General features: G+C 43.1%; 1 protein-coding gene across 1 annotated transcript in view; it reads left to right on the top strand.

Annotated features, from left to right (window-relative positions):
* The window catches only part of ADAMTS17 (ADAM metallopeptidase with thrombospondin type 1 motif 17), a 157,268-nt gene that overhangs the window by 7,318 nt on the left and 130,445 nt on the right, over positions 1 to 19,505 (top strand). Inside the window, exons 3-4 of the mRNA XM_088172812.1 lie at positions 2,371 to 2,536; positions 13,292 to 13,464. Coding sequence (XP_088028938.1) covers positions 2,371 to 2,536; positions 13,292 to 13,464 — 339 coding nt within the window. The remainder of the gene's footprint in view (positions 1 to 2,370; positions 2,537 to 13,291; positions 13,465 to 19,505) is intronic.

The following is a 19,505-nucleotide window of genomic DNA, read 5'->3' as shown; positions in this document are numbered from 1 at the left end:
TTTACAGGCCCAATCCTGCAAAGCTTTCCTGCTTGAAGCTCTATTTGCCTTGTCAGATTGAGCTTGAGATGCCTCCCAACTTATTCCAGGGTGAAGACTCACGGCTCTTTCACTCCATAGGTTTCACAATTCCACAGCAAATGTGAAACATAAGTCTTTTCCAATGGTTTAAATTATTTTCACTCTTGATGCCAGAAAATTGGGATAATGTGGGGTGGTGATGAAACTGACTTCTTCTTATATATTTTTGGCACCAGCTGACATGGTTGGCAGTCTGTCAGGAGCTCTGGTGTGGCGTTTAGTACCATGGCACCAGATTTACAACCCTTCTTCTAAATAATTAAAACCTATATTAAAAAAGGGGGCTGGGGCTACCTCCCAGCTGGAATGTTGGAACAAGGAGGGGAAGTAGTGGAGAACATCGTAAAGGAGGCTGGAAGAACAAGTCACCAGAGCTTTTGCTGTCTCTGAAGCAATTCTTACAAAGCCCAACTTGTGATTTAAGTGAAAAGGCAGCCAGCCCTGTGGACACTCCAGGGCAGAGTGGCTCTTGTAAACTGGTGAGCATTCCATAGGGCCTAGGAATAATGTTGGGTTTTCTCTGTATATGGGAAGTGCCAAGGCATTTTATCCTTTAGCAATTCCCCTGCTCCAAGAGCAAGGTCTCTTTTGGAAGACCCCCAAAGAGGTGTCTCTTGGCTCCTCAGAGACAGGGGACTGATTGTCTCTGCTGTGCTTTGCAGCCATGGCCAGTGGAGACACCAACTTTTACAGTTCTGTTTTTGTCCAAGCACTCTTTTATAAATCAGTGACCCTTTCTGAGAAACGCTGGTTTCCCTGAATGCTGTTCAGTTTGTGTGGCTGTCAAAGGAGGAGAGCTCTCATTTCTGCTAGCAGAAATTCCTTTTGCTGGAAATACTGGGCCAAAGGGATTTCCTGGGTGTACGTGAGGACCGAATTTGGCAGGGAGGTGTGGAAATGTACAATATCCAGTATGTATGTAATGTATATTATAAATCATATTAGTACAGTCAGCTGTTGAACATACAGCTTTTGGATGTACGTGCAGAGCATTTCTTTGGAGAGTTGCCTGGCTGGCACAGAACGTGGGGAGGGGGGGACCAGAAAAATCTGGCCTCTCTTTTTATGTATAGGATGGGTGTTGGAGCTCTCTGGAAGCACCTTTACCTCTCAGGTGCACAATCCTGGCAGACCAGGTGAGCCCTTTTGTTGTTAACAGAAGTTAAATCAGACCTCAAGACTTCTCTCAAGGGGGAGATACATGGCAGAGCTGTGTTTTGAGACTTTTAATTGCAATATAAATAATCACTGGATTACTACAATGAAAAGTAAGAACCCCTCGTTGTAAATACTCACTTTGTGCAAAGTGTTACAACCTCAGTGTTGATTACTAAACCTGGAGGCTTTGTTAAGTTTTAAGGTGATAACTTTGCTTTCACTCTCTTATTTTCATGCCAGAAAAGGAGTGGAAAAAGCATAAAAAAACCCCTTAAAAGCGCTGGGTTGTGAGCAGAGGAGGGCTCTCCTGGGGCAGAAGCTGGCTTCCAAAGGTGTTCTTGCCAGCCCTGGTGTAAATTCTGGACTTGGTGCAAGGAAGGCAGGGATTTAGTGCTCTGACCTGGACCCTATGGAGTTATTTAGGCAGGGTCTTTGCCTTCCTAGTGTCACTTATTCCAAGGATTGTGGAAAATCCTGAAACTGGGACAGTGCAACAGTCCATTCCTGACTTCACCTCTGAAACCCAACCTGAGGCTTGCAGGGAGAGCAGAGCTGACTATGTGGCCCTCAGTGTAGTCAGGAAGAAGTGTTTGGTCCCAAAAAATACATGTGGCTGTGCAAGTCACACTTGGCATCACTCAGTGTTGCAACTCAGTGTTCCTTGTGAGGGTGGTACACACAGGGACCTCCTGTATGCAGGCAGTGTCACCTCTGTGCTCTGGGATAGTAAATGTCATTCAATAGCAGGGCAATCCTGGCAGTTGGAGAGGTGATTTTGAAGGGATTTCTGTTAACAGGATTTATTTGTCCTCACGTGAGCTGAGCATCTCGTAAAACACACATTTGTGGGGCTGTGTCTGAAGGGAGAGGTAGAAGTGAAAGGAAAAGTGTTGACAGGAATCCCCACCTTTCCTTTGTGCATTGTTTCTAAATAGTGCTCAGTGATATAAAATTAAATAAGCAGATGAAATTCTTTAATCTGTATTACACAGACTGAACACAACTGTAATCACATGATTTCCTCACACTGCAAATGATTGCAGTGAAATGACCTGGGTTTCACACTGGCTTGGATAGACAAGTCTTGGGTACCAAACTGATGGGGTTTTTTTTGTTCTGTTTTGTGGACAGGTTGGCTACATCCAGCTTGGATCAGAGCAGCTGCTGATCCAGCCTGTGAATGCATCTGAGACCTCGTTCAGTGGGAAGGAACATTTCATCAGGAGGAGACGTTCCACCAAACCCGGCCCCCCCAGCAAGCCCCACGGCCCTGAGGAGCACTGCAAGGTTGTGGCAGGTGAGCTTGGAGTGGCTCCAGAGAGCATCCACGGGAGTTCTGTTTGTATTTTGTAATTCTGGCTGGTTGGGCAGCTGGAGCTGGGGAAGGATGGCAAGTGTGAGAATCCTGTTGCTGCTTCAGGCAGGAGTCACATCACAGACATGAGGTTGTCAGGGCATGTGCTGTGACATTGGACTTGTGAGATGATAAATTCTGCTCTAACCTTTGCAGTGTGACCACTGCTCAGGGAGGGATTCACTGGATTTTTAGCAAAGGTTCAGGGTTTTTTTAACTGAAGTCAGTGTTGATTTGGGCTCTTCCATCTCACCTTTCCACTGGAGTTGTGCTGAGCAGGCAGGGATAGAATGGTGATGCTCACATTTCAGAGTATGGAAAACATCACTTCAGCTACTTTGATATAATTTAATCAGAAGTATCATCTGTGGAGTCCAGCTCCAGGGATCCAGCTCATATAGGATAAAGGGATATCTGGAGATGGAAGAGATGCACAGTTTATCTTTCAAAACAATCTGCTTTCTTTTTCAGCTTCTCTTGCCATCATTCTTACTTATGGCTAGCACATGATCCATATCAGGGTCAACTGAGCAGACTTTGTATTATTTTATGGTTTTTAATTGCTTTTGTAAGGGCTTGTGTGCATTTGGAACTACCAGATGTAGTTCATCAAGGTGATTTTTTTAACCAGGAGCTTGATTTTGCTTTTTCTATCTGCTGTTTGACTCATCAAACTTAAGCTCTATCTGATGAAACAGCTGTTGTATTATATATTGTAATTTGCTATCATTTTTCTGGAGAAAATGGCCAACTCTGTTCATTGATCATATCCTGTCTTCTCCAACTTTCAAAGCCACACAGTCAAATTCCCAGCTGGCATAAACTACTTTTTGGCTTTTTTGGAGCAATTTAATTCTATCCTTTCTGGAATTCTCTCTGGGTGTGTTGCAGAGGGGTTATTCATTAGGTTGCAGTGTCCCTGTATTTTCTGTTCCTTTCATTCCACTCCTGCCTTCTCCTGGATGGATTGCATAAATGGAGCAGTGGGTTCTGCTGCTGGGCTGCCAAAGGGGCAAAATGGGGAGCAGGGCTGGGGAGTTTTCTGGGTACAGGAGTGAGAATCACTGGTGTGGGAAGAGCTGAGTGCTCAGGGACAAGGGCTCCTGCTGGACCTGGAAGGATGTGGCAGCAACAGGAGGCACAAAAAGCTTCCTTGTGGGAGCAGCAGTGGAAGAGGCCTGAAGGAGCTCACTGGAACAAGCAGCCAGGAATCTGAAGTTTGCCTTGTAAGGCTTTGTATCTCAGTTTTTGTGTTTAACCAGACCTGTGCATCAGCAAAACATCCTGTGCCTGCTTCTAAGCTGTGTCCTCCCTGGCAGTGCTGCTGGTAAATCTTGCAGCCAGGACCTTTCTTTTCTCCTGTGTGGAGCTGAGCTCTTAATAGTTCAGCAGGTTTATCATTCTCAGGGGTTCAGACTAAGCCAATCTTCTTTCTGATTCTCTGAGAATGAAATCTTGGATCTGGTTACAGTTACAGATCCCTTATGTCTCTTTTCAGAGAAAACATCAGAATTCAGCACTGCTCTGATTTCCCAGCCAAGTTCCATAGGTGCTGCAGCCCTGTGGTCACAGAAAATGCATTTCAGAATTCTTACACTGTAAAATGAGACAGCCATTAGTTAAAATCTGAACTGAACCCGAATCAGTCCAGGAAATCAGCCTCACCCTTTGGCCACTGAACCTTTTGACCTTTTTTCTAGGGGCAGGATGCTCCCCTGTCCTTGGCAGAGCTGGAATTCCCTCCTGGAGGAGAGGGACTAAAGGAAGGAAACTGGGGTAATAATTACATTGGATCACAAAGGGAAAGAGGATCTGAGTGAGCATGAAGATACTAAAAGAAGACACTGAGAGAAATGTATTTCCAGTGGCACCTCCTGCTTCCTGAAGGCTTCTGGGGACCCAGTGCTACAGCTGGGAACAGAATTCCCAATCCTTGGGTGCTGATTCCTTCTGCTAAGAAAGGAGCCAAGCCCCTGCAGTGCTGCTTGGCAGTAGCCCTGTGCTAAAATAATGCAGTTGCTCATGGGCTTTCCCACTTAAAGGCAGACCTCTGGATGTTTGTCATTATTGAGGGAGATAAATGTAACTCATGGCTGTTAATAGGCTCAGCACATTAACGACCTAATTGCCTTCTGTCTGCTTTGGATTAACTTTTGTGGAGAAGAAGTTTAGAAACGAAAAACTTAATCCTGTCTGATAGACAAAAGGTCAATTTCTAATAAAACTGGGTGGAAGTGACCATCTAGGGGTGTGCTTCCAGAGTTTCTCCTGGGAAAAGGTCTCTTTTCAGTGATACTCACCAACGTGGACTGGTCAGATTTGTACTAGCGGTTGTTTTCCAGTGGCTTAAAATTTGGCTCACCCAGGCTAAAACTTGGCAGGAAAGGTTGGAGGTTGTAAATACATGGGGATATTTCTATGCCAGACATCTTAGATACAGACCCTGCATTGTGGAACGACATAGACAGAAAAAGACAAGTCTGTGTAAATACAGTATAAAATGAGTATTTTTCAAGGGCACAGAACTGCCATGCTTGGGCATTTTCCAGTCCCTTACTGCTGTTCTTGTATTTTCTGAATACACAAGAACCATCTCTATACGTGTTTTCTTCTTGAAATTCTGTAATTCAGAGGTAGATGGCATAATCTGGGGTTATTTGGGAATCAAAGTACAAAACATCAGCTGAAGTTTTAATGCTAATTATTGATCATATAATAAAAATTTAAACAGAGCTAAATTGCTCAATGGCAAATTTCCTGTGATATATGAACTAATAATAATAATTTGTAAAACAAAGGTGCTTGATGATGTAATGTGTGAGTATTTGGAAGAGAAGCAGAAAAGCACTTTAAGAAAGCAAAATGAACTTAATTATGAAGTGCTGCTGAGGAGACAGAGAGCACAGCTTTCCAAGGGCATTGCCCTTGTGTGCCCCCCAGAAATGTGGTGCTCTCCCTGCAGACCCCAGTCTTGGGAGAGGGAAAGTGGCTTGGGGCCAGGTAATGCCATCAGGCTGGTTTGATAAGGGGTGGTTAAAATTTCTAAAACAACTCCTTTAGCCTGAGTGGTGTTACATGTCCTGCAGCACTCAAAATTATTTTTAGGTTTGCAGGAGAACTTTGTGGGAGCCAAATTTCTCCTGGAATAATCTGTATAAGAGGATTAATCTGGCTGTAGTCAAGAATGGGAAAGTACTTAAGGTTTTGCATGACTGGATCCTTGAGATTTGAACCTGAAAGTGTCTACTAATGGGTTAAAAAAAATCCTAAGGCTGATGTTTTAATTCCTTTGTTTAAATTCCAAAGTGCTCCAGCAGCAAAGGAGGGATCCCATCACCACGGGCCAGGTGCTATTGTTAGTCATATGATACGTGAATATGTTTTATTTTTATCACCTGTCATCCAGCAAGAGAGAGAGAGAGTTCAAGTCACAATGCACATTTCTGCTCAGGCATGAACATGAGCCCCTGTGAGGCAAACAGAAAACCTATTAAAAGGTTTCCAGGTGCACATGCAACGAGGGGGAAGGAAGGGAAGGTTGGGTTTCACTTGCTCTGGAGCAGGGAGTCGTGAGGAACATGGGAAATAGCTTCACACCAGTGATGTGAAACTCTTCTCATCTCTGCACACTGGGCAGCATCTGTACAAACCTCCTGTCACACCCTGCTCTCGTTTTAAGGACAAACTCTGACAACTTTCTTGTCAAAGGTCCTGGAGAAGTGTTTTTGCTATGGAGAGAATGGAGTCAAAGGGAGTTTTGTTTGCAGGTTTTAGTACATGCAAGTAAGAAATTCCCTGCAGAAGAGCCAGGCAGGAGAGAAGGTTCTCTTTTAAGGCATCATACATGATTTTTGCAGTGCCCAAACCCTGAGACAGTTTCTTTCCTTGCCCTGTCTCTGTGACCTTGTGACATACAATAAAGCTGTTTCCATGTGACAATATCCACCACAACCTCAGCTACAGTAAATTAAATATTTTTTTAACTATCATGGAACAACAGTACTTTAACTATTTGCTGAGATTTGGACACATACTTTGCATGTTTTCTTTGCCATCAGTCTGTGGATGTGAAAATTTTTCAGGTTTTCTTGATATTGAGAAAATATCAATGTTCAAGGCAATCAAACCATGTTGTGAAAGCATAGGAATCTCCTCTAACCATGTAATAAAACTTTCTGTTTCTTTGGGAAAAGTAAGTTTTGTTACAACTTCTCCAAAAGTCTCCAGTGATGTATTAAAGTCTTTTTACATAGGAAGGATTTGATGAAAATACAGTCCAGGAGCATGAGAGAGAGCAGCTTGTCTTTGGAGGGAAGGTTGTTATTTCATGTTTATGATATAGACCTCATAAATTACCCTTAAATGTGGGTTTGCTTTAAACCCTTTTGTCAGCTTAAATGAACCAGTTTTCCTTTAATGCAAATGTGCTGCACATACAGTGAAATAACAGGAAGATCAATATTTTAATTCACAAAATAACAACGTGTTGCTTCTCTGCATAGTTACTTTGCAACCTGTTTTAACAATTTATCAAAGCTGGTAATAATTTAAGTGAGTGCTGGTGTGCAGGTATCAAATGTAGGGAAGGCTTTCCCTGAACAGGTATAAATCTTAAACACATGTTACTGCTACGTTGCATTTCCCCATCTTTAATCATTGTCTCTTAGCTGTGTTTTCTCTGCAGGTTTGACTTGGCCTGAAAGACCAGTTGTTATGGCCAAAAACATGTGCACTAAAAATAGAGAGATGTAATGCAACCTGTATTAGTCCATATTAGGAAGCAGCTGTTGGAGAATTAAAGCAGGATTTCAACAATGGGCTCCACAGAAGATGTAATGTGATTAAGTGTTTGCAAGCACAGAAGGATTCCCTGTATCAGGAACTCAGCATTTTGCCCATGGGAGTGTGTCTCACTTCTGTGGATAAATCCCTTGGTTTTTCCAGGTCCCTTCTTTTCCAAAAGGGGAGTCTGGGTTTTCCCTGCAAGCCTGTGATTGTTTCCTCATGGCTGATAAACAGCAGCCTCCTGCAGCAGTCTGAGGTTCAGAAGTGTCCTTTTCCATCACGTGTGGCAAGTGAGGCTTTACTGCAGGTCTCTTCTGGATTATTCCCTCAGTGTGGATCATGAGGAGTGTGAGGGACTCCAGGTTCTTCTTCCTCTGCAGTCAAGGTGAAAAAGAGACACAAAAATGAAGTGTAAATACATGCAGTGGATGGATTTCTTCCCCTTCCAGACCAGCTGTGCTGCTCCTTTGCTTGGTTCCTGCTAAAGCTGAGTGCTTTACTGGAACCCAGTGGAATCCAACCTGGCAGGTGGTGATGAGCTCAATCATCAGTGTCCACTGTCCTTGTCCTGGGACATTCATGGATATTCCATGATCATTCTGGCTAGAAAAGCAGAGAGATGGATCCTGGACTAAGGTAGATTGCTCATCTTTTAGGTGTCTTTGCTTCTTCCATGTTACCATTGTCAATAGCTCAAGCCATGCTCACTGTGCCTGCTCCTGTAGCACTAAATTGTTTTATTTATCTGCCATGAGTCCTTGTTTGTGCCACCAGGAAAGTGTCCTGTCCATGGGAGATGGGTGTACATAATCCAGGAGGTGGGAATCTTTGAGTCCTGGTGACAAATTGAACCACAGAGCAGAGATCACAGTGCTTACCCTGTCCTGTCTCACAGACCTGCCATTAAAACAAAGTCCTGATGAGTTGTGTTGATGCCTGAGTTTGTTTTGCAGAAGAATAAGGTTTTTACTGATGTGTCCAAGCCACAGACTAACTTGGATAATAATCCTTGCAGTAAAATCTCAGTGGTGTTCTGAGATGCAGCTCGGAGTTCATGACTTCTGTCTCAAGTTCTTGTTTGCTGCTGTGCCAGAGAAATAGTCATGAACTTGTGATTTGGTATGAAAGTGGCTGTTTGGGAGAAAAAAAATAAACAAAAAAACCCCAAGGCAAAACAAAACCATTTTTGGAAGGTGAATTAGGGAATAATGGATCATTCTACTCTGCAGTAATTTTTCCTAGCAGTTGATGTCTGATTTTGTGTGCCATTCCAGTCAGAGAGAAATTGGAGGTGCAGTTTTATAGGACAGGGCATTAAAAATGAAAGGACAGCTCTTAGTCTATAATCATCTATTCTTTCAATGAGCAACCATTTGTAATTCCTGAACTTCAGGCAACCCACTGGCATCACCTGGCTGTGGTAAATCTGAAATTCCAAGGTTTTGGTGGAGATATAACAGGCCAAGGCACAGAGATAATTCTTGTGCTGCATCCTGGCAGAGGCAAAGGGGCTCCATGTTTCCATGTCTGGGATTAATCATCTTTTGGGAGGTGCTTTTATCCTGCTGCTGGTACCAGTGACATTTTGTGGCATCCTGTCCCTCTGATAATTCAGCAGTGACAGAGGATTTTAGGTTGAGTAGTAAGAATGCACCTCAAGGACTTCCTTTCTTTAATATCTAGGCTTGGTTTGTGTGCAGGTTCTCCCTTTTCTTTCTGTTTTGCTTTAGAGAGGTGATGATTTTTACTTTTAGGTGAAGCTAATAAAACCTGCCTAATGTGAGTACCAGTCATAGGTTCTCTGGAAACTCCTGGGCTTAGGGAGAATTAATTTTAGCTGTTTGCCCCACTTGGATACCTTCTCTTCCTTTTTATGCTGCTGAAATAACAGGACATGGAGAAACAGAGCTTGCCCTCCATCGAGGGTACGTGGAGATGTTAAAGAGGTTGTGGGAGGAGGGAAAGGAGCAAAGGGCTCCTGAGGAAGAGCTGGAGAGGATTTTTAAGGCAGCAATAGAAAAGAGCTTCTAAGGAGAAATCTGGCCTTGCAGAAAGGATTCTGCAGTTTAACTTTTATTTGTGGCTTTTGTTGAACGGCATCCAGAAACTGTCAGTGGGTTTAACAAGAATGAGGTGGCTAAAATTACAAAGGGAAAGATTAGGCAGGAAAAAATAGTGGAAGACTGGAGGAGAAGAGGTTGCTTTTAGATGAGTCTGGGAAATACAGTTGGAAGGGAGGTAGGAGGAACAGGAAAGGACTCTGCACTTACAGCAAGAATCTGCCAAAAGCCAGACAGTGCTAGACAGTGCTTTTGGTGTGTAATAGGAAAAGGTCATTTGGGGCGGTTGCTCTGGAATTGCACATCTGTTGAGTTGCCATAAAAAGCACTGAACATCAGGAGTTTTCTGCAGAGGCCTCAGAAGAGCCTCGTTGTGCTTCTGATCACAGTGGGGACTCTGGTTCTTCCCCTTGTGGGGGAGACTGCAAAGACTGCAGGGTGTGGTGTGATCACGGCCGTGGAGGTGATGAGCCAGGGGAGGGTAAATGAAAGTCACCTAATGAACTTGTGCAGTGTCACAGCCATTTCTTGTTGAGGATCTGGGGGTGTTTCACCCTTCTCCCTTCACCTCACAGTCCTGAATTTTGTGGATTTTTTGGCCCAATGGACTGTATAACACACTGTCAGAGTGGCTGGCCAAAGAGTAATGTCCCCTGTGCCCAGTCACCTGCAGCATGTATGTGCTGTGCTGTAGATTGACTGTTTCAGCTCATATTTCATATGAAATTCTCTGACCTCTTAAGCAGGGAACACCTGACTCCTAAAATCATGTGCTGTGTGCTCCCTGCAATGTAAACTCCTCTGACAGTTCCTGCCCATGGTTTATGGCTTCTTGTGCCTTCACACTAACACTTAACATCTGCACCACAAAATTTGTAACATCAGTTTGTTCAAATAAAGAATCCACCAAGCATTTAATCCTTGTTTTAATGGCTGATGTTTATTTTAGTTTGAGGTTTCATGTACTCATGGAGGGATTCTCTACTCATGGTCCATAAATCTTGCAGGGCAGGAATGAGACTTCTCTGTGCTGGCTTGTTTCTGAAGTGAGGCTCTAGAGATGAGGCATTTTTATTTTTTGGATACCTCCATAAAACTGTCTCACTTTCAGGTATGAGCTGCAAATGCACTTAATGAGGATTTTTCCTGTTGGTTTTGGATCTTCCTCAGACATCTGTGATACAGGACCTGGGCATTTAATTTCTCTTTGTTATGGTTCATCCATGCAACTGTGTTGTTTTCTCTATGTGCTTGATTATTCTGGAAAATTATTTGCATTTGTGGTAGGCAGGAGGATGCAAAGAGCCCTGTGAAAGTGGAAAGAAAGGATAAAATAATTTACTCTATGGAGGAGCTAAAATTTGAAAAACCTCTCCTTTTTTTAAGTAGCTAGTGTTGCTGTGCCTGTTCTGGAGGGTTCAGCAGTGACATCCTGAGCTCTTTGTGGGCTCCCTCAAGTCTTGTTGCCTGGTTTAAGTGCAGGTAAATTTACAGTTGGACAGTGTGAAGGTGAGGGTAGGAGCAAGGGCCTGGATTCTCCCTGTCAGGTCACTCTGGCTGCATTTCCAGGCAGCCTGTGGGGTGCTGGTTTTCCACACACATCCTCTAATCCCAAGCCTTTGGTGGAAAGCAGCCAGTCCACAGGAGGAGAGGGGGCCAGAGGCTGTGTGTGAACCAAGACTGCCCAGCCCTTTGCCAGGAGTTCCTTTAGGCTGCTGCTCTCCAAAAGTCACACCTTGCAGAGTTTTGTTCAGCTGCAAAGAGGTGCCAATTCCTTCATCTGCCTCTGGAGGAGGGACCACACTGGCAAATGACCATGGCATGACCTCCCCGGAGTGCAAGCTCCAGTCCAGCAGAGTGGGTTCCTCCTCTGACACAAACATCTTCTTTTCCACCAAAAAATAGATTTTTAAGTGAAAACCCAGAGAACTCCAATTGTTTCCTTCCACTTAAACTTTTATACACAGCTCATTCAATGCCAGGCTGAGACTTAGTTGAACCTCGGCTTAGCCCCCCCATAGGAACAACTTCTCTACAGGTTTATACCACCTGGAAACATTTATTAGGGGATTGCCAAAATCAGAATTTGATGGGGAAATGCTGCTGTTTTCAGGAAGGTTCTGATTGATAGTAGTAAGATCCATATTGTCAGTGTTTTTACTAAAATAATTCACCTGCTTTTCTTTTTTCTTTGATTTCTCCTTGGTATTTAAATTATAATGTTGTGGACCTGTAGCTAAAGATGTGCTGCTGTGCAGAGGGAGGGATGGGAAATGAATGGAATTAAAGGAATAAAATAACACACAAATATGTGAGCTGTTCCATAGGAGTTTGGAGATATCTCCATCTCATAGTTGGCAAATCAAAGTGCATTCAGCTCTCCTTTCTTATATAGTCAATCCTTTAAATTTTATTTTTATTATAGAGATCCTCTGCTCTGGGGCAGCTTTGCCATGATTGTGCACTTTTTCTGTAGCTGTCCTGCAGCCCATGTGAAGACAGGCCTTGAAACTTGGTTATTTTCATCTTTTCTGTTGGCATGTAGCTTCCATTATTTATGATCACCCCACATTTTCATTTTTTTTTTCTTGTCCATAGACTCCTGTCTGTCTCTTTCAACCCAGGGGGATATTTCCAAACTCTCTTAAAAAAAAAAAAATCAAATCAAATTTCATGGTTGTTTTCTCAGTTTAAAATATGTACCAAGTGTTGACAGTTGATGCCTTGGGCAGAAAAGCACGTGCAGAGTTGTACTGGATGACTGCAAGAAAACTGGGAATGAGGAGATGGGATGGACGTGTGGAGATGTGCACATTGACAAGGCAGAAAATGCATGAATGGGTGAAGTCAGGGAGTCCATTTCAGGTGGGCTTTGGGGGGCTTGCAGCTGGTGGAGTTTGTCACCCTGAATTCAGGAGGGTCAGTCAGGGAAAACTGATGATCTGGGAAAGAAGGGAAATTCAGGCTGAATTATGTCAGGGAGCTGGTGAACAGCCTGTGGAAAATCAGGATCAGTGAACACCAGCTCAGCTCTGGCTGCTGCTTTGCTCAGAGAGGGTCTCAGGTTAAATCTAGAGAAAATGAAAAAGTGATTCTCTGCTCTGGGGAATGGTCAGCACGTGTTGTGTGACATAAGAGGGATTTGTCTGATCATCCATTAGGGTCTGTCCCCTGTCAGTCTTGAACTCAATGTTGTGTTTGTGCTGTTTCAGGACTTTTTTCCTTTTCCACAGGAAAAAATCAGTAGTAATAGCAGTGTCAGTATTGTATCCATAGTATATCAGGCTGAACAGTGGGCAGAGATAATTTCAGTGAATCTTAGATGTTTCTTGTTTCTTATTGCAAGAATAAATTTGTTTTAGTTAATTCATTTGCGTCTTTATTTTTACAATTGAAAACATGAACACAATTTTGTGGCTGCAGTGAAGTGAGCAAGTTTGAATTCATATCTGAACTTAATTTCTGCTTTGGTCGTGCCTCAGCTGCTTTGCTCATCTGCCTGTGGAACACAGTTCACCTTTCAGCTTAGAAGAAGACAAATTATTAATGCATCAGCCCTTTAGTTGGGAGGAAGAGAGGTTTATCTGCAACATTTTGATTTGAATTAGTTAATTTTTTCCTTTGCTTGAACTTATATTTTTTCCCATCCTCTTCCGTCTTTCCACATCACCTGCTGCTCTCTGCACCCAGATGTACCTACAGTGGAGTCTCTTGGTGTGGCTTCTTTAACCAGCCAAGGACACTTTCATTTAAAAGGTTGTTACAACCTGAATACACACAAGAATATTTGTTGAAAAGGGTGGGAGTGTTTTATTATGATCTGCCAGCCTTAAAAGGCATTTTGGCTTTTCAGAAAAGAAGAGACAGAAGAAAGCGAAGCCCACGAGCGAGTGGCGCGAGAGGAGGAACGCGATTCGCCTCACCAGCGAGTACACCGTGGAGACCCTGGTGGTGGCAGATGCTGACATGGTGCAGTACCACGGAGCAGAGGCTGCCCAAAGGTTCATCCTCACAGTTATGAATATGGTAAGTAGGCATTTTACTCTCAAAATAGGAAGTGAGAGTAAGCAGGATATCCAGTGTAGGATAAAGCTGACTTGACAGCAGAAATCAAGAACTGTTTTGACCTTCAGGTACAAGAAAAGGAATTTTGGTTTTACTGTATTATGTGCCTCTTCTCCATTTGTGTTATTCTTGGTATTTGCCACAATAAAAAACCCGTTTTTAAAAACTGAAAATGCAAGTTTTCACTTAGGAAGTAGTGGTTCAGGAGTGGTGTTTTCTACCAGACTTTTGGTGCTGCTACAGTTTATCTTGGAGGAAGATAATCCACAGTGGACACATGGTCTTGTCTGACATATTTTTCGGGTTCCTAAAGATTCCTATGGCACATAGGAATCATTCCTATGATTCTCTGTTTCCCAAGAGGTGTGGGTCATTGTTATAGGCAGTTAAAACCAGCAGTCATATTGATTTCCAGCAGAACGCCTGGCTTTAAGTCCAAAATTATTTTTTTATCTCTGATTTTTATACTATGAAATTGGCTGCTTCCCTTGATGTAAAGAATGTGGCAAACTTATCACCAAACTGCTGGCTGATCCCACTCTTTTCACCCCAGGACCTCTAGGGCTGCATAAAGTGGTGCTGATCATACCTATGTGTAGTTGATGGAATTGGGCTTGAAAATCATTCTAGAAATCCCAAGGATATCTTTTGGGAGTGAGGGGAACTTTAGGAAATTACAGGCTCATGGGAAGTGTGGGTGTTAATTTGTGAGCTGTCCCTGCAGTGGGGCCTTCTGTCTCAGCTGATAAGGGAACACAAAGCCTCCCACAGGGAATGCTCACTCAGTTGTTGGCAGGGCCAATAAGGAGGTAATGGCTAAATTGGATGTAGACATGGAAAACTCTGCTTAGAGGCTGCAGGGGTCCTTGTAGAGGCATTTATACAAGAAAGTCTTGGAGGAAGCTCCTATTCCTTTGCCCATGCTATTGTAATATCCAAGAACAGCTCATTCTCCTCACTGTGCCTCTGTTGGTGTTTATGAACAGCAAATTGGCTTGGGAAAAAATAACAGTCCTGAACAGTAATTGCCTGGTCATGCTTCCCAGTGATGAAGAGATGGAAGCTCAGCATAAACCAGCTATGGAACAACAGCTTTTTAAGAGGTCTTGTGTTCCTTCATCAGGCATTGGTGTGAGGGAGCCCTCCTGGAGGCTGATTGAGTAGGGAGTTTGATTAGTCTTTTCCATTAATGAGCTACTTTTCTGTGTCCCTTCCTCTGCCTTTTATTTTGCCTCCCAGTGTGCTCTGACAGTTGGCACTTGATGGGGCTCCACTGTGTCTCTGCAGTTTTTTTTGATGATCCTCATGCCAATAGGTCAATGATTTCATTGTGGATATTGGGGATCTCTGTGTTGTGCAGCTTTTTCAGCCTGTGAAGATTGTTAGGGATGAACACACTGATGGACCAAGTCTTAAATAAAAGATGGCTGTGGGTCTTTGAATCCTGTTGTCTGCCCAGGCTGAGGTACTGCAGAACATCTCAGCAACATCAGCTTGCCAGGTGTGAATAAATCTGTGTGGGGAGGTGCTCATAGATGGGCTGGGTTCTCTAAACCCATGTATTAAACAAATATTGAAGGTTAGTTTCCAGTGGATTATGCTGATGGGCTTTTAAGCTCGGTTCTGATGCTGTAGTGTGAGCTCACCCCTTTATTAGACACCAGAGAGAGCACATGGAAGAGGACTCTTGGATGAGGAACACATTCATGTGACATCTCTTCAGGTGCAAGGTCCAGCTGAAATGCTTCCCACTGTTAAGTCATTGCTCCTGGGGGCTCACTGGTGTGAGTTTTTTTCTGATGTCTGATAGGATTTAAATTCATGTTTCAGCTTCTCAGCCTTCAGAGAGGCAATGGGAGAGTCTCTCCCTTGGCCACCTACATTCCCACGCTCTTAGGAACATTTTTGATGTCTCTGAATGAGAGACTCTGAAGCAGAGAGTTGTTCTTCTGGAGAGTGACTGGCAAGACCAAAAGATAGTGAGGAAAAATAACAGACAAACACATAGATGGCATCATTGCATAAATCCTTTATTCTGTGGTGATAAAACCAGGTGAAATTCAGGGAAATCAAAGGAGATTTCAATGTTACATTTGTGTAATGAAAGCTGACCTTCATCCCAGGAAAAGAAGCTGAAGGATAATTCAGAAAAAGGTATTTCAGAGTGATAATCATGTGGTTTGGGGAGGCCTTAGTCGAGCTCTTGACTGCTTGGGATCTTTGTTTCTTGCCTCCCTGTCAGCCTTGGGTGACTGCTAGCTGGGGGATAGGATTTGCCCCATGATATTAGGCAGTGCTTATTCAGCTATACTGCAGGATGGCAGGCTGCCTCTAAAAGAAACCAGAATGTTAATTTTGGCTTGGATGCTTGCATTTAAGCAAATAGAACATTACTGGTCAGGGGTATATTAACTTAACTCCTCTCTGTAAGCCATTACGTTTACTGTTAAACCACAAAACAAGCATTAAGAGGTCTTATTAATGCATTTTTATATTTATAGACATTTTAAATAAAGTGATCTGCCTTAAAGTATTTAATATCTATTTATGTTACAAGAATTTCTGAAGGGTAAAAAAGTCAGCATTACAAAATACGAGTTTATTGCTCCCTTGGTAAATGAGAATCTTAGAGAGAAAAACCCCACCACCCTCTTCTAGAATAACAGCTAAAAAGCACAGCAAGCCCATTTTGGAACCCAGAAATAACAGGTAGCACTTCATGTAGCAAATGCTGTGTTTTTAATGTTTTTCTGTGGTTCCATCCCCCTGAACAGAGAATAGATTCACATTAAAAGTACTTTTTTTTTGTGAATGTCACTGTAGAGGTGCAGGTTTGTCCATTTACTAAACTAATACTTGAAATTATAATACACATTTTTCCAAGATTGTGAAAGAATTTCCCTCTAAGGTGCTCTGTAATGTATGAGTAGGAACAAGTATGGCTCCAGGGATTTGAGCTGGCTTTTTTAAAGTCACCACTGCTAAAAAGAAATATTTTCTTGTTTTCTGGCAAGGTGATTGATTCAGCATGATTTTCCGAAGGTGATAAAGTTGTTGCCAAATGCCACCATGTACAGCTGCAGCCTTAGCAAGGCAGTGGGACTGGGTATGAGGAATGGAAGAACATGGACAGGGAGAAATACCACCAGAGCTGTGGAATTGCAAAACCATCTACTTAAATATAGGTGCTGATCTCTAAATTAAACTCCCTTGTTACTGAGCTTTGTTGAAGTGTTTGCATTCCAGTTCTTGTCTCACCTTTGGCTTGAGAGCATCTCCTGTTCATGTTTAGAACTTCCTCTGAATTCCAAACCCAAGGGCCTTGTGGTGAATCAAGCTTAAAAACATACTTATTTTGCTCACCTATTCTGTTAGTCTGCGTCTGGCAACTGATTTCTCAGTTCATTTCATCCATGTGGAGCCCTTAGGATGGATGTTCTGTTCTTGCAGAAGTTTTATGCTTTTGTTTTCTCATGTGGTTGCTTTTCATCTGAAAGAAGTGACCAGTAAAGGAAAAAAGAGATTCTAGGAACTGCACTGGTCTCTGCTGTGTCTGGTTTTCATGGTTGAGGTTTTCAGCTTTCTGAAGAGAATTGATTCAAATGGTTCTGGAGATAAGTGGTTCAAATGGTGACAAATGAGGATGAGACCTTTTGGAAAGTCCTGTCCGTGGTTATTGTGTTGCTGAGGATGAGGAGTGACTGCAGCCAGGCCCTGTACAGTGAGTTGTGGATGTTGGCTCCTTGCAGAGTGCAGAGCTGACTTTGCAAACCAAGTCCCACCCAGACTGACCCTCTGAGCATTTAGAGACAGAGACGTCTGAATTTCTGAATTTCCAAGACCACAACATAGTCATTTAACAGCTGCTTTCTATGGGTTTGAAAACCTAAAAAAAACCCGAGTTGGGTTGGGTTTTTTTTTTTTTTTTTTTGTCCCCTAAGTATATTTTTTTGGGTTTTGCAATAAATTACAACCATGGCTTGGTTTGGAGCTTGCCTTTTTCTGTGAGAGTGCAGCGTGGAGGGAGAGTTTGTGCCGTGTGTGTCAGTTCTGCTGCAGCTGTTGCTAAGCCATGCGATTACTGTGGAAGCCCTTTGCAGCAGCAAGCAGGAACTTGAAGTTAGTGATCTTTTGGATGTCATTAAGAGGGAAAATTCTTATGTTGTTCTTTAGGAATGATACTGTTTTACTCTCTGAAACCTGATTTTACGCTCCACAGATTGTTTTTCATTTTGGATTTCCCCTGTGAGGGTTTTTTTTTTATGTTAAAAAAGCAGATAAAATCATTTTTATCATGCTTGCATTGATGGATTTATATGTCTGTGCTCTTGGGGGCTGGCACATAAAGGCTCCAGAGCTGCCACTGATAATCAGCTCCCTTACCCGGGTCTGGAAGTTTCATGATGGGAACAGGGACATAAGGGAAAAGGATCTGAGTGTTTCATCACTGTCTACAGATTTCTCTTTTCGCTCCAGCAGCCCCGGGAGAAGGAGTTATGTCAACTGTATCTTATAAAGAGCTATGAATATGTTCTTTTTCATAATGTTAAAAGGAGTAATTTGAAAGCTTGGCTTTAGGTGGGTGTTAGAAATCCTATAGCACTTTTCAAAACAAGAGAAAGACAACCTCAGTAACCTGACTAAGGCTTCTGCTGTCCAAACCTTATCCAGCAGCCAAGGCAATGGGAAGGCTCCTGCTTGAGTGCAGTGCTTAGGGAAGAAAAAAGGGGGAAAGAAAAAGTCAATTTACCCTCAGGGTTGCTGTTCTGAACTCCAAAACATCTGAAACACACACATCTCCCTCCCACCGTCCACCTGCAGAGGAAGCTCTTGAGAATTAAAAAAAAATTAAAATGATGTAGTTTAGTTCCTCTCTCAGCCCAATTCCTTATGTCTGTGTTTGCTTTGTGCGTGCTGGGGCAGGCCTGCTCAGCTTATGCCAAAACTGCATTTCTTCTGCCCCTTCCATGTCAGGGCTGTGAGGAGAAAGAAAGGCAGCAGGAATGCAAACAGAGGAGGATGGTCCAGCCTTCAAGCTTTCCTGTTTTCTTTAGGGCATTAGTAAAGCTCTGTCAGAGAAATGCAGATGAAGGGGAAGATGCCAGAGACAGGCTTTATTCTTCTTGTTGTTCTACTGCACTTCTCCTTCCATTTTTTCTCTCTGTTTTGTATGATTCTTTACCATATCTCCTGTTTCCAGAGCTCACTCTACTTTTGATGACTCCTCACAGAGAAGTCAGTACAGAAGTGTAGAAGTTCACCTGCAGCAGGGCACCCACAAGACTTCAGCCACATTGACCACTTTTCCCATCTCTTCCTTTCATCCCAATAATCCAGAACCTCCATTTCTTTTCCATCCAAGCTGCTTTCTTCTGCTTGTGGTGATATCCTAAACAAGTAACCTTTGCATTTGGTTCCATGGCAGAGTTTCATGCAGCTGACACTTCTGTTCCCAGCTGCCTTATTTCATTAAAAGGTTCTAAACCACCCAAATATTTTTACTTTTCCTCTGTTGGAAGTAGTCACAGCAGCCTGAAGGGTGTGATGCAATTGCAGGCTTGAGGAAGGGTGGCCCATGGTGTTGGGAGTGGGCAGGGAGGTGTCTGTGAGTCAGTCTCTGTCCGTGCAGCAGGAAATCTTGAGAACATCTGCATTCCTCATCCCCTGGTACCAGTTATCCCAGCCACCTCACTTGGCACGTGCTGCTGGTGGACACTTGGATGTGCTGTTGAACAGCTTGGACACACTGAGCCTCTGGGGTTTGGTTTTCTTGTTGGCTGGGTGAGAAAGGCAGAAGGTTGTTGCTGCCATGATGGAATTCCATTCTTAGCAGGAAAGACCTATGTGTTTGAATTATTTTATTTTAAATTCAGCTGGATTCTGTGCTGATCCTTCCTTTGGGTATAGCCTGGCACAGCCTGGTTTAACTCCAGCTAGGAGCAACCTGAGCTGTGTCAGGCTCATATTTTTTTATCAAGTCATTTAAAAGTCTGTTTGCCTTG

This window comes from Sturnus vulgaris, chromosome 13, assembly GCF_052056855.1.
Source record: "Sturnus vulgaris isolate bStuVul1 chromosome 13, bStuVul1.hap1, whole genome shotgun sequence".
In the NCBI taxonomy this organism is placed as follows: domain Eukaryota; kingdom Metazoa; phylum Chordata; class Aves; order Passeriformes; family Sturnidae; genus Sturnus; species Sturnus vulgaris.
This window is presented reverse-complemented; position numbering and strand designations above follow the sequence as displayed.